The sequence below is a fragment of the Protopterus annectens genome, chromosome 5.part1, assembly GCF_019279795.1.
Source record: "Protopterus annectens isolate FY-2018-M chromosome 5.part1, PAN1.0, whole genome shotgun sequence".
Lineage (NCBI taxonomy): Eukaryota > Metazoa > Chordata > Ceratodontiformes > Protopteridae > Protopterus > Protopterus annectens.
The window spans coordinates 538,627,276-538,645,295 of NC_056736.1; the positions used below are offsets into that span (position 1 = coordinate 538,627,276).

The window sequence follows — 18,020 nt, forward strand, 5'->3', positions numbered from 1 at the left end:
TGCCATCTCTCTCAATTCTATTCAATGCCACTCTCCAACCTTCTCCAACACTCATGCTTGACTGTCGCAAGTCTTCTCTCACACAATCTGTCCACCTCTTTGCTGGATGCCCTTGTTTCCTCTTGTCTTCCTTCTGTCTGTTCCAAATCTTCTTCACCAGATTGTCCTCTGCGTTTCAGTACATGTGCCTAAACCACCATAATCTGTTCTCTTTGACCTCTTCTGCAATTGGAGCTACTCTGGCTTCTCCCACAGTATGCTTCCTATCACATGTCTCAGACACAATCTCCATCACCTCTAGCTTCTTCAACTGCTCTGCCTTTACTGCAATAGTACTGGTTGAACCACTGTTTTATACACCTTACTTTTAAGCTTTTTTTAGCTTCTTTAGCATTCTTCTGTCATATACTACAGCTAACACCATGCCAGTTGGCTCCAGTCCCTTTGATTCTAGCTTTGACATCCTCCTTCAGACTTCCCTTCTCCTCAGCTATCCCATCCAGATAACTGAAACTGTTAACCTTCCATTTCAGCTTCTTCTGAGTTTTCTCCATTTACTGCAATTGCAGCTGTCTTGTCTGTACTCAGATTCATCCCATGTACCTTCAGTTTAGTACTCCATTCCCCTATCCTTTGCTGAAGTTCTTGCTCACAGTCTGCATGTAATGCCACATCATCTGCATACAGCAACTTTGTTGATCTTCTGACCTGTTTGCTAATGTAGTCCATCACCAGTACAAACAGCAGTAGGCTCAGAGCTAAACCCTGATGCACACCCCTCCCCACTAGGAACCCATCTGTGAGACTGAACACTGTTTGTACTTGACTAAGTGGGTCCTTGTACATAGCTTGCACTTATTCTACAAATGTTTCTTTGACTTCAAACCACTGCAGGACTGCTCAAATCAGCTTTATTGGGGCCTTGTCATACACTTTTTCCAAGTCTAAGAACTCCCAGCTGGATTCTTTCCTTTTCTCTAGCTTCTTCTCAACTATCTGTATCACTGCTAACATTGGGGCAGTTGTGCTGTATCCTGATCTGAATTTGAACTGCTCACCTCCCATTTTACTTTTAGCTCCGTTGTGTGAATGTGACAGAAGTCTGACAACTACGTACTGCTCACAGTTGTGAATGTCTCCTTTGTTCTTAAACACTGGCACTTGTATGCATGTTCTCCAGTCATCTGAGATATGCTTTTTTCTCCACACTACTATGAGTACCCCCTTAGAAGCCATTTCTCTCCCATCTCACCCATCATCTTTATCTTATCTGTTGAACAGTACAAAATGGCAACAACCACCACAAAGTATAGTCCAAGGTTTAATCACTTAAAACAGCATAAAATGACATAAAATCAGAGTAACAACAATATGTAAGCGCTTTCAGGCTAATGCCCTTCTTCAGACAATTAACTGAGATATTCAAACAGTTTAAATAGTAAATAACCAATTAAAATCAGTAATTAATCTGCCTTTTCTTTAGGGCTGGCTTAAGGGGAATGACATAATTCAATCCTGGGAATCTGTGAGCTGTTAGCTCTATAATCCAACTTGCTTACTGATACTCTGTTTCATTCACCAGGTTCCACCCTTAAACTCTTGTGTATGCTCTGTATTACTAAAAACTTAAAATCATGTCCTGGAAACTGATGAATGTGTTGATATAAGGCATTATGCTCATTATGTAGCCTTATAGCAGACAAATGATTTAATATTCTATTTTTTAACATGCAATTTGTCTTCCCTACATAAAGTCCTGCACATAATCTGCAGGTAGCTAAATATATCACATTCATAGTCTTACAGTTAGCATATGTGTTGAAATAATATGTTCTATTGATGATGGCGTGTATAAATGTAGTTTCTGTATTTATATATGAACATGCCTTACAAGAGCCACAGAGTATTTTATTCTGTTGTGACCTCATCTGAGCCTGCTGCTTTCCCTGACCTCATTTTCCCTAGAGCTGTTTTTACTTCTTCTATGGTGGGCTCCTCCTCTTCTCTCATTGTAGGCTGTGTCTGGGGCAGTACAGCTTCTGTGGGGTGTTCTTCATTCAGAAGCTGCTGAAAACACTCCTTCCATCTGCCTTTGATGTCCTGTGGACTGGCGAGCAGGTTGCTGCTGGCATCCCTTATGAAGGATGTCTGACTATCTTCTTTATGTTTTTGTCTTTGCTTGCAACCTGATATAGTTTCTTTGTACCATCTACCGAGTCACTTTCCAGAAGCTGGGATAGTGCCTCTGATGCCTTGTTCTGTGCTAGTCCAACTCTTTTCTTAGCCTCTTTGTTAGTCAACCAGTATTCCTTCTTAGCCTGCTTCATCTTTTCAATCTCCCATTTTTTCCTATACTCTTTCTTTCTTTTGATGACTTTCTGGACTTCTGCATTCCACCACCATCTTTCCTTATGTACCTTATTTATTTCCATACCTGGGTCGGTCACATACCTGTTCTGTAGTCCTCACACATGCTGTATTGAGGAGCTGCCATTCCTCTACAGCTCCACTTGTTTCCTCCTCTTCTTGAGGTGCTACAGCTCTGAGTAATTCTTTGAACTGCTTTCCTTGGTCTCCAGTCAACTTCCAGGTCTTCAGCCTGGTTTCTGTTAACTTTAGAGCCTTCTCTGACCACTGCTTGCAAGCTGATTGTGGCAGCCAGTGGTTTATGCTGTGGGCCAACTGTTTCACTGCGGAGGACTATGTAATCATTTATTCTACCCCAGTGCCCTTTTCTTATTAGGAGGAAGTATACAGAGTTGCATACTGGCTACTCTTGTATGTGAACTTGTGACTCTCTCATTCTGAACCAAAGACCATGAAGCTATTTGCCAGAAAGTCTAGAAGGGCCTCTCCTTCTTTATTTGTATTGCCTTAACCATGTGGATCCAAGCAGTCTTCATATCCTATTCTGTCTGTCCCGATATGTGCATTCAAGTCACCCATTATTAACAATAATTCATGTTGTCCTGCTTTAGCTTGTAAGTCCTGCAACTGCTATCTGAATGCATTATTTTCCTCACCATCACAACCCTGCTGTGAGGCACAGGCTGAGATTATGAATACTGTCCAGTCATTAGGCTGGAGTCCGACTAGAATGAGCCTGTCACTAATTCTGATGACGTCCCTCACTACCTTCTAAAGCCTCACCCTCACCACAATTCCCACACCATTTCTAGACTGTCTTCCTCCTGAGTAGCAGACTCTGGATCTCAAGCCAAGTGGTTTTGCTGCACTGTTCTTCCATCTTGTCTCTTGGATACATAGGTTGCCCAACCTCCTCCTTACCATCATGTCAGTGAACCCACATTGAGTGTAGCAATTCTTAGCTCATGTCTGGAAGGTTGATTTGGTTTTATGTCCAGCTTTTGCGCAACAGTGCTATCCCAGGTAACCCAAGCTGGGCAAAGGGACACTGGCTGACCAATAGCTTATTGATCCAGGGCTGCTGGACTTTATGGCATGCACATACTGACCAATAGGGGCACATAACTACTACCATTAGCATGAATCCCTGGTTTAGATCAGAGTAGACTGACTATTCAACAGTAATTTCTTGTAATTATATTCATTAGCAACAATTCCTAAATACCATGTCAGCAGGAGAAGCAAATGAAAACACAGTACTTCTTTATCAGTCTTCAAATTAAAACATGGTCTTATCTTCTAAGACTGTAAATGGAGTGGTACACAAAACCAGATGGCTACTCCAACCAGTTTTGGACTGAAAAGACTGTTGAGCACTCAGCAACAGCAACTAACCGCTATGGAAATCTGAGCAGCTAATACTGTGATCCAAGAGGCATGAAGCTGTAGTTACTAGTAACACTGGCATAGTCAGTACTGCGGTGCATGGTGGGAAATGTCTGCTCAGCTAACAAAGTTTGTTATTATGGGAGCAAGACCACCAATAGGAAAATGTCTTCCACGCTGGTACAGTGTCTCTCAGACAAATCTCTGGATCTCATAAGGCATAATGATGCTGTCACAGCCTAGTGTGGGGTCCCCTGAGGGAGCAGGGGCCTACTCAACAAATTTGGTCAAACTGATCTTAGGCCAGCCCTGATCCCAAATAAGGGATAGCAGCCACTTCGCTATTTTACTTACACACCAGTACAGCTGGCTGTCCTAACAATGCACTACTCCACTTACTAAAATTATAAGCACATATTTAATTTTACTCAGTGGTGCCTGTACTGTAAAAGCTCCTGTATGTTCTACCTCTGATAACAGCATTAAGTAATAAGAATCCCCATCTTCTGTAACATAAAGTGAAAGTGTTGTAACTACTAACTTCAGCACAGTATGAAATAAAAGGGCAGCAGAATTACATCCGCCTAAAGGTACACAATTTTATACTAGTTGTCATTTACAGATATTCATCTGTAAAAATAGCACAGCTTGTTTGACCAGAAAACACTACTTTTCTGCACTCTTTATAGAATGAATCAGTAGCAGGAAAATGTGGGATAAAAACAGTGTTGTAAAAGAATGCATTTATAATGTACTCAACATGAAAAACTGCTGTTCAGAGCTAAGCAGCACAGCTATGTTGCAAAGAAAGACAAGTGGTTGCTGCTCATATATTTGTAATCTGTGAAGTTTATTTTAGCATGCCACTTGAAGAAGCTTCATACTGCTGATTTGTTCCTTGCTATCTACACTCCTACTGTCTGCAAGTGTCATTCAGTGAAGCAGTCTGGAAGCATTTCTAGTGAAGGGGTTCCATGTTTTATACATTTTAAGAGAAATTAGTGAAAATTGGGACTGTGAAGTTCCAGTTAATAGGATATTTAGGGGAACTCGCAGTGAGTATTTGAGTACCAGGGCATTATACAGCTGATGCAGGAAGCAGAACTTCAGCCAAAAAAAAAAAAAAACAGGAGGGTTCCATGCAAATCAGGTTGGGTGAGTGAAAACACTATAAGTGAAAGCTTATTTTTTATGAATGTGGTAGAAATTATCTAATGTGGATATTTACAACTTCTGAAATGTGAGCAGAAATTGAACCCTAGCTGACACTCCTATCTTACCACCTGTGTGGGCAGACCCTCAGGTTTATCATAAGTCTGTAAAATTAAAATGTCACTTTTCTACTTATTTAAAAAACTAAGCCACCTATGTAGTTGAATGTTTTCACTTTTTCATCAGTTTATTTTTTCCCCACATACCAGTAAATGGCTTCATCCCTTCCCTCTCTTATCACTTCCACAATTTACCACACCAGTAAATGGCTTAACCGTCCCTTGCAATCTCTTATCACTTCCTCTGCCACAATTTACCATACCTATGGTCACTAAATGCAAAAATGGATACCCCTACTTGGGAATAACAGCATGATGCAATCATTATTATAGGGTGGGGATTCTGAGAAGTATCTTAGCTTTTAAGCCCTACCCCTTACTAGACTCCTGCATGCAATGCTACTGAGAAGACTTGCTGCATATAAGTTCCTGCTCATGCTCAGTCTAAGCAGCTGTTAAAGTCCATCTGAGAAGCACACAAATGAGTAGAAAGTGTAACAGCACAGCCTCCTGGACACCATCAGACAGCATTGCTACTCCAAAAGAACATCCTCCCTCAGGATAAAGGCACTAGGCACAGGCTGCACAGTACCACTGTTATTCTTGGTTGACTTCTGACACAGAGATAGGTTCATAGGTTCATACTAGGCTATCTGCCCGAGGGCATTTATAAGCCTAGCCATAGTTTTGTGGCTTACGCCACCCCTTAGTTTGGAGAAACTATGCCCATTATTTAGCTGTGCCTCTGTCGAGCAGTGACACTGAGGTAACCCCTGGGGTGTATCTGCGATCTCCCATCCATTGGTCAAGATTCCTCTTGAACAAGGCCAGTGAGGTGCTCTGCCTCACATAAACCGGGATTTTGTTCCACAGCATAGGGAGTCTTTGGGTGATGAATCTATCCCTCCAGCACGTCCTATTAATAACCGTGTCGAGGTTTAAGTCACCTGCCCTTGTGGCTCTGAGGGATCTAGATTTTTTGAGATGAATGCTAGCTGAACCTCTGTCACCAATGTCCACATAAACAACACAATGGCTATGCTAGTGGGCTAACTAGTGCAGAAGAATATTTTCAGAGTTTATGTAAAGCTTACCCTTATAAAAGGTACTGTAAATGATTGGTGGCATGAATATGTATGGAGAGTGGTGTTACCTGGAAATGCAACAAACAGCTGTACACAAGTATGATGCTGTCTTGGAGCTCTCTGAAACAAAGGTGGCACAGGACAGACTTATAAAAGTACTACTACATCATGACAGTGACAAATTATTCCAAAGTGAAAGGCTTCAAATTAATTAAGGGTTTAAAAGATGCTGTAAAACTATCAGTAAAAAATGGTGATGGGTAAATGCTTCTTTGCACAAACTTACTGTATATTCAGGTGTAGAACTTTCTATGTTTTTTTTTTTTATCCAGGACTGTAAAAAATAGACTAGCATTGTTTTAGAAACTACACTAGTATACAATTTAAACAAAGGCAGACAGCAACCTAACTTCAACTGCAACCTTCCAGGATATGTATACCATATCACATAAGACAGTGAATCTGCAGCCAGTTACAGGAAAATGTCCTTAAAGCAATAAAACACAAGGACTCCTTACTCAATATGCATTAGAAATAATGAACAGGGAGTTAAAGCAAAGTCCAACTGTCAGATGGTGGGCTACAACATAGGCTTTAAAAATGCAGAGATCTTCATCCAGCTTATGTTTTGGTAGTATGCGGTCTGCAACTATATACCTGGAACTTGTTCAGCCCCAGATCAAATGTCTGGGATTTTTATTCTAAGCTATAAACATAACAATGGTCAATAAACCATTCACCACTATATAAAATTGAGTATTAAACATTTTGAAATGGACACTTCTGGTTCCTAGATTCCCATATATTGTAGGAAAACCTACTGCAGCATGTAGAGTCTGGATGGGAACTAATATCGGAGTCCAAGAACCAGTATGTTGTCTTTAATGAGTGGCAGAACTGTTTAAAACCCAAATCACTTAAGTTTCAGTTGAGAGGCCCCCTATAAACAAAGAATAAAATGTGCTAAAATAAACAAAGGATCAACAAAACTCCTAGAAATCTAGCAATTCTCTACATGATTGATTGAACAGTTTAACAGCTTCATTTAATGGGGGTTGCCGTTTATAATGAACACCAATGGCTGCTGTGAAGGCTGCCAGCCTGGCTAGATAGAATTTTGTAAATAATCCTATGTCATTTGCAAATATTAACATAATCCACAGGCTTGTTTTACAAATGTAAGAACACTGTGTTATGTGCTGAGCTTCAAAATATAACCACAGTGCACCATGCTGGAAGGGAGCAGAGGTGTGTGTAAACTGTGTGCCAATGCAGATAGTTAACTTGCAAAATTCTAAGAAAATAGGTTGATAAGTAAAGAATTTTATGACTGTGTGTTATCTCAGCTAGGAGACAGAATGTCTAGGCTAGGAGCTTATTTCTATTGTCTGGAAACAGAGTTAAGTACAGGTTTCCAAGGTAATTGTTTTACGACTTCCAGTTTTAGGCAAGCTTCTAAGAGAGAACTGTCAGCTTGTAAGATATAAGTATCTTTAACAGAGACTTGTTAAACTTCAAGTTTCTGTTAGCCTGGGAATTAAATCAGAGGTGACAAGAATGATGTAATCTAAGATGATTCAGCAGTAATGTGTATTATCAATTTAAGAATTATCTGAGAGAGAGTGCACTTCGTATCTTGTCTTGAATCTGAAAACAACCAGCACTTTGCCTTGCTTTGTAAGTAGGTTACTTAGAACATAGTCTCTCTTAGAGAGAGAGAGACATAGGAATACAGCAAGATTAGTGTAGATGTTTTCTATATTTATGTGAGACTGTCCTACTATGTTATTTTAAAGTATTTCCTGTGATTCATTGTCACTGTGCTGAGTTAGTAAGTATTGTCTTGTCCTTTTATTATTAAATATATTTAAACCTTTTAACTGTGGCTGGTTTTGTCTAGAGATATATAAGCTCTTAAAGTGCTTGCATGTATTTGGTAATACTGTACAAGCCACTCTAATAGCCTTAGTCTTAGTCACACCTACCATTTGGATAATAGTAACATTGCTCAGTAGAACTGGACACCCTTTGGTAAGGGCCTTTACAGTAGCTGATAAGAGTGGTTGATGGTATGTGGTACTACCGTATAGTCTGGGCAGAGAGGGGGCATAGCTGGAGAACATGTGCAAGCTTTCCACAGGAGTGTCTGCGTTTGTATATAAATCAAATCTCAAAGTGTGTGTGTGTGTGTGTGTGTGTGTGTGTGTGTGTGTGTGTCAGCTACTTGGGCAGGGACATGAAACACTGGTTGGACAGAGAGGGTGCTGGAGGTTTTGGCTTGACCACTCGGCTGAGATCTGAACCCTATAGCTGTGCTAGTGGGGATTCTTATTGGAGATTTGGACAGAAAGAGAGAAACCAGCCCCAGCCTGGCTGTGATCTCTGTGTGTTCTTAAGGGAAATTGTACTTTATTGTACGTGTACTTGTTATCCTCCCAATGTGCACATCCCTTACTGGTGTTAGTGGTGAGGACTGAGGCTCCTTGATTACTGAGCCAGGCATGGGCGTCACAGCTGCCATAAATTGTACTTGGTTTTCTTTCATAGAGTTTAACATTCTTGGTCAAAACATCACATTTAATGTTTACCTCTGCTTAAAGAGATCACCTGGCAGCCCGTTTTCTGAATAATTTAGAACAACACATCAGAAATGACAATTCAGCTGGCTCCGTGTTGCATTTTCTAAGTATGATTAAACAACTAACAAGAGACATTAGTGCTACCCTGAAGCACATGTTCACAGGTTTCTGACTTTGTTTTAAACCAGGAACTGGACAGCTGAAATAGTGCTCAATGTTTGCTTTTAAAACTGAACGCAAGAAAATGCCTTGGAGGAAAGAGTTACATTTTTAAAATCTAAAACAGATTAACATTATCACTGGAGATGAGCAGCACACTTGTGTAATGTTTTCTGTTCTTGCCTCTCAGTTCCACTGTCTGGTGTTTGATCCTAGATTCTGAATGGCAAGCAGAGTTAGTATGTGCTCCCTGTGGCTGTGTGTCCTTTCTCCAGATACTCTGTTTTCCCCCATATCCCACAGACAGTTTGCTTATATTTTTTCTCCACTTCTTCCCATGTAAAGGGGACTTGGTCTCTATTGGTCTATCATAGTTAATACAATAAAAGCAAATCTGTTCATTATGAAAATTGCTATTTTACCTACCAGTATCAATTGTTCAGATTATCTTGTTAATTGACTTGTTAAAATTAGTCTATGTTACATTAGCCTACATAATCTAGTAAGTTAGCAATGGTAAGATCACAGAAGAATCTCATTGTATTAAGGCTGTGGGGCTGTGTTCTCTGGGCTGTGTCATAGTTCCTGTGTTGCCCATATCCTTGTTTGGATAGGAGGAAGCTTCTTTGTTCACCAGTGGGAGTGGGGAGCTCTGAGCAGCTTATCTGTCCCTACAGGAGTGGTTCCAGCGCAGTAACTTGTAGCTTATTGGCCGTTTTTTTGCCATTTCCTAGCTCTTTCTAACCCCCTGCTATAAAGCCCGCTTTTGCGCTTGTAATTGACTCAGCATAGCTCCTCGTGGTGTCCTGCAGAGTTCTGCAAGCAGCAGCGAGTCGAAGGGTGACTTTCCATTGATTTATAAGTATTTTTTGGCTACTTATTTCTGACTGCTTTTTCTTGCCGAAAAGCGAGTTTCTATAACTAAATAAGCTCTGCAAAGTTGATGTACTGCATTACTGTTTGTTTTCCTGAACTTTTTTGCACTTTTAAAGTTTGTTTTTGCTTAAATTAACTGGTAGGCTACACACTCAAGTGCGCTAGCCGATGTAAAGCATTTACTGTCGTTACTGTATCTATTTTCTGCTACTTTGTAAAAAAAAAAAAAAAAAATCTCCTTGTTTCCCGCCTTTACTGAACTAGAATAGTCCAGTCTTCAGGTATTGCTGATCTCTGGGCTGTGTCATAGTTCCTGTGTTGCCCATCTTCAGGTATTGCTGATCTCTGGGCTGTGTCATAGTTCCTGTGTTGCCCATATCCTTGTTTGGATAGGAGGAAGCTTTTTTGTTCACCAGTGGATGTGCGGAGCTCTGAGCAGCCTATCTGTCCCTAAAGGAGTGGTTCCAGCCCAGTAACTTGTAGCTTATTGGCCATTTTGGGCCATTTCCTAGCTCTTTCTAACCCCCTGCTATAAAGCCTGCTTTAGCTCGCTTTTGCACGAATTTGCGCATAGCGCAGCATCGGGCAGCGCCGCTTAATCAGGTTTAAACTATTTCTGGCTCCACAAAGTCTGCTCTTCATTTTTTCCCTTAGAACTGCTCCAACTCTCAATCTAAACATTCTATTCTCAACCTAAAACCCCCCGCACTTGCTCCTATAAGCATTTTGTATAAGTTAAGCACTTTTTAACTAAAAAAGCACTACATCCTCCTAAAATCCCCTTGAGTACCCTATAGGTCCTTTCTGACTCAGTTACATAGCAGTTCCTTATACTATTCTGGCATGTCGAAGGGACAGTTGCTGGCTTCCTCTCCAGTTCAGCTGGTGAATCTGGGAATCTTGAAGCAATGTTACAACTGCCTCATGTACACAGACAACCCTCTCCTCCTCCCAACAAATACAAATATATGTGAGAGATGCAACCATATAGCCAAACTGGAGGCTGAGCTCTCTCGACTCAGTACTGGCATAACCAGTCAGGAGGAGAAGGTAACCACACACACCACAAATCCAGTCTCACATAGACCTACCACAACTGCAAACCAAACACATAAACACACAAAAACATACTCTGAGGCTCTTAATAAAAATCTGCCAAAGCAACAGAGACCTCCAAAGCAGACATCCAAGCAACCACTACCTCAAAACAAAACACATGCAACACATAGCCCACAAAGTCAGTGTGCCAAATAGTCACAGCCCTTAAGGCTAAACAACATACCTGATACACTTGTAATAGGTGACTCTATAGTCAGACACACTGACGTTCCGCTCACCAGGCTGAACAAGGAAAAGGTCACAGTGAGCTGCCTGTCGGGCGCTAGAATCAGCCACATAACACAAGCACTCAGGTCACTCCAAAGCAGGTACAAATATGACTCAGTCATTGTCCATGCTGGTGTGAATGACTTGAGATGTACCTCCCTGGACTACATGAAAAGAGACATAGAGGAGCTCTCTGATTATGTAGCCCAGGCCGGTATGACCCTGACCTTAAGCAGCATCTTACCCTCACCAAGAATGATGCCACAGTACAAAGACAAAATTATCAATTTTAACAATTGGCTTAAGTATTGGTGTCATTCTAAGGGGATCCAATGTCTGTCTGCTTGGGATGACATGCTCGACAAGCCACTCTAATTCGCAAGGGATGGCTTGCACCTGTCACCCCTGGGCTTTCGGATATTGGCAAATGCTCTTGCCACCCCCATAGTGCCTTTTTTAGGCATGGCTCAAAAGACAAACCCACCTCCCTAAAAAACAACAGAAGGAGGAAGCTACTACATGATAGAGCAAAATCCCTAAAAGGGAAGGCATCTCTGATCAGTACTAGCAAAAAACTATGAACACTCATAAAATCATACAAGGCCAACTTTGAGAGAAAAATTGCACAAGATACTAAAGATAATCACAAGGCTTTCTTTAGTTATGTTAGAAACCTGAGTGGAAACTCCCAGATGTGCTCAGAGTTAGTCCAAAATGACATAAAATACACTGAACCCACAGACATTGCCAACATACTAGCAGACAGGTTCAGTGCAAATCCCCCCCCCTCCACCCCAAAAGGACAAATATCTATCCCATCAGAGTGTTGCCTCCCCGACATCTCAGATGCCCAGGTGAGAGCCGCCCTCTCCAAAGCTAAAAATACAGCATCAATGGGACCAGACGGTGTCCCGGGTTGTGTGCTACATGAACTCCAAGAAGAGCTAAACCCACACATAAGGCTGCTGTTTAATCTCAGCCTTACTACAGGATATGTGCCCAAAGAATGGCGTACAGCAACAGTGGTCCCACTCCACAAAGGAGGTGCTTCTACGGACCCTGGAAACTACCGCCCCATAAGCTTGACGAGCCTGGTCTGCAAAGCTATGGAGAGGATCATTATGGAACTCATAAACAAAGACATTGGGGACCTACAGACATTGGATCCTACCCAATTCGGCTTTGTTAAAGGCAGATCCTGCCTCTTGAACCTGGTCGACTTCTTTGAAACAGTCACCAAGGCTATTGATGAGGGTAAGGTAGTTCACACAGCCTACCTTGACCTTGCAAAAGCCTTCGACACAATACCCCACTCGGGCATCATTGATAAGCTCACCAGCTTAAATATAAACCCCTATGTCATAAGATGGGTTGCAAACTGGCTCAAGGACAGAACCCACAAGGTCAGAATTGCTGGAGCCATGTCAGACTCTAAACCAGTCACAATTGGCGTCCCACAGGGCTCGGTCCTAGGACCTCTCTTGTTCGGTATTTATTTTTCTGAGGTACAGGCTAACATGGGAGGATTGTAGCTGACCAAGTTTGCAGATGACTGCAAACTGGGCGCCATAATTGATTCTCCAGCGGACACAAGCATCCTTCAAAAGGGTCTCATAGAAATGGAAAACTGGTGCCAGAGCCATGGCCTTAAACTAAACGCCAAAAGGTGTATAGTCATACCCTTTGGGAAAAACAAAGTGCCCACAAATTACCACATAGGTGGTAATCCATTAAGTACGGAAGAAGTAATTAGGGACCCAAGTTGACAGTAACCTCTCGTTTGACACTCACATTGCCAAAGTGGTTAGAAAGACCTTCTATATTGCCCACCTTTATCATGAAAAGATTCACATCTAGATCGGGAGAGGTCATTGTGCCCCTTTACTCTTCCCTCATCAGGCCCAAAATTGAGTACAATGCCCCATTTGGGATGTACCTTTCCCGACACCTGCAGCAATTGGAAAGACCCCAAAAGTACCTCACCAAGAGGATCAAGGGACTCACAACATATGCCTTATGCTGCCCGGCTAAAGAAACTCCAGCTCTACTCAGTAGTATACCACCTACTCAGAGGCGATCTATGCCTGATGTACAAGGCCATGTCCTACCCGGAATTAATGGACATGCTCCACCTCAGAAAATCCAAATCCACCAGAACTACGCGAGCGAGAGATTTGAACCTCAGCACAAAAATAAATAGGACATGCTGGTGGGACAGATTCATAACCCAGAGGCTCCCTTCACTCTGGAATAAAATCCCAGTCCATGTTAGGCAGAGCCCCTCACTGACTCTCTTCAAGAGAAATCTTGACAAGTGGATGGGAGATCGTAGGTTTATCCCAGGGATCACTTCTGTGTCACTGCTAGATAGAGGTACAGTAAACTAAACCCTAAAATGGGCACAGTATACTCATTCCAAGGGGTGGCGAAAGCCAAACACACTCTGGCTAGGCTTATAAATGCCCTAGGGCAGATAGCCTAGTATGACCCTATGAACCTATGAAGTTAAAAAAAAGCAAAGTTACAAGTGTCAAAGTTTATTTACCATTGCTGTTGTAGTCTGTTTTTTTTTACAAGTGGCCAAGTAATGTAAAAACAGACACCAGCATTTACATACACAGATACATACAGATACAAATATAAACAAAACAAAACACATGCATAAGTTCATACAAATACTGCTCCTTTACCTTGTAAAACATTAGAACTTGGACAAATATTTTTACTGCTTCCATTCTAAACACAGCCAGCAAAAACAAGTATAGCAAAACCTTCCAGAAGGAAAATAAAATTCTACACACCATTTCCAACATCTGTTATCCATAACGATGGTGGAATTGTATTATTATCCAAAGTGATTCCATGGGGCATTTCCAGTGTTGTTGTATTCCAAGCACCAAGGTAAAATCCATTTTCACTGAAGACTAGAACTTTTGGCACATCATCTCCTCTCTTGGAAATAGACAAAGAGTATATCAAAGCAGTGCATTAATCAGTGATCCAGAAACAGTTACAGTAAAACAGTGCACTAATCAGTGATACAGAAACAGTTACAATAAAACAGTGCATTAATCAGGGATCCAGAAACATTTAGAGTACTTTCCTTTTAAATTTACACGGTGTTACAACCAATGAATTCAAGTCTTACAACCTGGACTGCCACAGAAACACTTTAAAGGGAAAATGTTACTACTATATGTATTGCTCTATCACTGACATCAAATATGTTGAGTTTTACAGATCATTTAGGTCAATCCTGCATATGAAAATATTTAAGGAAACAGTAGCACCGTGGGCTTGTATGAGGAAATACTCAATTTCTTCATATGTAACACATGACTACGACTTCCCTGCTAATCTTCCAACACACTGCATTCTGAGCCTTTGAACTAAGTACACCACACATGATGAGTTTTCAAAAAATACTGTTTTAATTGCCATTTGGCAAAATGTGTTCAGTCCCTCCAGACAACTTTCTTTTTCTGCCTCATAAACTTTGCAGTTCTTACTCTTGTAACTGTGTCATCTTACTTTAGAATTAGTAGTGTATTATGTAAATATGCCTGCTTCTTTATTTTAACCTTTTGACTTTCTTCCCTTAGAGCTATTTTTACCTCATCCCAGATTTCTATATGCACCCTACCAGTGTCCAGTAATTCCTCCATTTTGCTGTTTACCAGTTCAGTACCCCACTCTTAAGATCCTATTAGTTTTCAGCATTGCACAAGGAATTTACAGTAATGATCTCTGAGTTCTTCAGTGGCTATGGTTAGCTGCAACCTTAATGGCGAGTAATCTGACAGTATAATTGGGATGGCTTCAACATTTTGAAACATGCATGTATTTTATTAAGACAGAAAGGTTTTATCTATACAGGAGGTAGTAGCAGAGCTTCAGAGAAATACACGTGCTCAGAAGTCCTTGACAGGAGTTGTATCATTCATGCTGAAAGTTTTTATACACGTCTTTATAAACTACTAGTGCCACTGTCTACAGCATGCAATTAAGTCTTGCATGCTCCAATCTCATGCATAAAATTTTGATTATGCGTTATTATCTCTATGCCATTACAGTCTTAATTTGGTGCTTTTGTGTTTTTGGTGGGACGTACACACTTATTAAGATGATTCTCCTACCCATTCAAGACCCTCTGACTGCTAAGTACCTTACTGTAGAATGACCAGTGAAGACAGAGATTGCAAGTTATCAGTGGTTTATTGCATAGCCAACATGATCCACCTGTATGCACATTCAGGAGTTGCACATAACTGAACTTGCTTAACACCGCCCTCCCCCATGCGCTTCCTTAAACTGCAGTAGCTGTCAAGGTACAAACAATCACTCTTCTACACTTACCTCCTTATTCAATAGTTTTTCCTCTAAAACTAAAGGAGCCCATTTAACTACTAGAATTACTATCCCTTCTTTCTAAGGTCTTGGTAGCCAGCAGAAAATACCACAATGAAACCGGTCAATCAAGCTATCATGCTCAGTTTTGTTTGTGTGCATCAACTGCAGTGTAGCTACTTGGGTTTCGGTCCATAAGATATCTGAAAACCCTGGATTAGTTTCACCAGTCAGCCAATTCACATTCCAAATGAAAACAGTCAGGCTATTGCTCATTTCATTTTTGGCTAAATTTGCATGCCCTGGTGGAGATCCCTTCTGCCTTTCTGCATGTAGCTAGCTTTAACATATGCTTTGGATTTTACTTTTTCTTTATATTGATACAACTGCCTTGTAGTTTTTCTTGTTCTTCTCAACTTACTGTTTGAATTTCTCTGACTTGGAAAATCCAAAATAATAAAACAAACTATTTACATACAATAAACTGTTTGTGCTAAGCAATTCCATGAATACTGCTTTGTTCCCTCCAAACTCTCCTGCCACACTGAAAGGGCAGTGTGCAATCCTCTAGCTAACTTCCGGCATTTCCCCACCCTAACTATCCATTCCTTCCAAAGGTTTTGCAGCTGCTCTAATTCTGCTATCACTTCTAGCTAGTTGTGCTTATACCAAAATAAGCACTAAATGCCCTACATATGTATTTTGCAAGGCCTTTTTGTGCAATATACATTCTTTATACACTTCAGCTGTCATTAGTTATGAAAAAGTTATCTTTATAGTCCCAGCAAATCTACGCTGCAGATGCTTTACCTATTTACAAGCAGCAAACCATGAAATGTGCAAAGCAGTATTTTTCTGCATTCAGGATGCGACTATCTTAGACATCATTATTCAAACGTGTTACATACACTTTCGCATGCAGCATTATATCCCTTTTAAATATTTTTCTGAAAGACAGACAAACAATTTTCTCACTGACTGATTATTAACCAGGCAATTATCATTATCACTTATAAAATACAGACAAAAAACAGATGGAAAACTTCTTACAGTAAGGGGCTTAATACACTTTATATTCTTGATGAATTTTGTGCTGCATAAAAGTTATACTCATTCATAAAGTGCAAATTCTCCTTACTTCAAATAATCATAAATAAAACGCTTGCTTTTGTTGTTACTCATCATGCAGAAAAGAAAGGCAAGACTTGTTTTACATTCAAAAAGTCAGTCCAAGTTGGCATTTTCACAAACTCTGACACTGTTTGTGCTGCTAGCCATTGTAATCAGTTTGTACAGTGCTTTTCTGATTACAGAACAATTGTAATTTATAGACAGTACAGAAAAAAAGGATAACTGGCAACACGACCGGTGTTAGCATTTTGGAGGCTACCGGTAAATGACAAGTTTAGGGTCCCTGGGCACATCTATTCTAGGTATCACCTTGTCACTGCCACCCCTCCTAAGTGACCTTTTAGTTCATCCTACAAACTTTTAGGAGTAGTAAGCACAGACTGATCTGTAGCTACAGTGCTCTTACATTACACCGGAGTATTACACTATGCTAACCCTCTCACAGAGGGACATTCACAGTTATTGGCATTTAGTTGCAACAATGATACATTACAACAACTTTGTGTACAAGTCTGGGCTTAGGTGAAATGGTGCCCTAAGCACTGCCTACTGTTTCAGCCCTCCAAATGCCATCCAGTGTTCCCCTCTGTTTCTCCCCATCTTGGGCTCCCCACACTATGCACATTACTTTTTTCTTCCTTTTCTCAGATTTTGCATAATCTCTTTAGTTTTTTTAAGAAGCAATAACTTTCAATATGCTCTGAAGTGCATTTTAAAGGTTTTTTTTTTTTTTGTACACAACTTTTTCATTCAATGCTGACTTGAACATAAATTATGATTAAGGAAAGAAATGCAGTGCTGCTGTTCAACTTTAAATTTTCACCTTTAGTTTTCCTTGCATCCTCTCAACACACCTTTCCTGATCACAAAACTACAGCAATAACTGTATTGAAAACAATTCAATTAAGCTGGGGGAGGGTCCCAGAAGCCATAACATTATAGATTACATGTTACGAGTACTATCAAAACCTTTTAATCCAAATGGCGGCCTAAACAAAAATCATGAGTAAGAAAAGAGTCTTTTGTTTTTCATGGAAGACCTAAGTTGTGCTCAAGGCTTTATGATCCAAGCTGACAAACAACTAGCTCATAACAAACAAGCCAACTGTTGTGAGGATACACAGATCCTACCTGGGTACACTGCCTGACTAACCCACCCCCCCAAAAAAGGTCAGTCACTGCCTGTGCATCCGTCCTGTGTTAGAGTGGGATGAAAGCAGAGGTTCAAAAGTACAGTTTTGTACCTACCATAAATGTAGATGTTCGAAGATCCACATTGCTGCAGTCCTTACATATGGGTAATCCGCTGTCCTCGGTCGGCCTGAATACCAAAGTATTAGGCTGGCCAGATCTGACATCAGAGCGTCAGGGTATTAAAGCGCATGACCGACGTCATATCCTCAGTCTTTTCTTGCCCCAGATGTCAGAAGGCCCTAAAGAGAAAGGCAACAGCCAAAAATAGAATACTTCCCAAAAGGCATGTACAAATAACA

The 18,020-nt window shown here is 40.8% G+C and overlaps 1 protein-coding gene across 1 annotated transcript in view; it reads right to left on the minus strand.

Moving 5' to 3' along the window:
• NHLRC3 (NHL repeat containing 3) overlaps window positions 1-18,020 on the minus strand; it is a 244,191-nt gene that overhangs the window by 186,291 nt on the left and 39,880 nt on the right. The window contains exon 3 of the mRNA XM_044073162.1: window positions 13,851-14,001. Coding sequence (XP_043929097.1) covers window positions 13,851-14,001 — 151 coding nt within the window. The remainder of the gene's footprint in view (window positions 1-13,850; window positions 14,002-18,020) is intronic.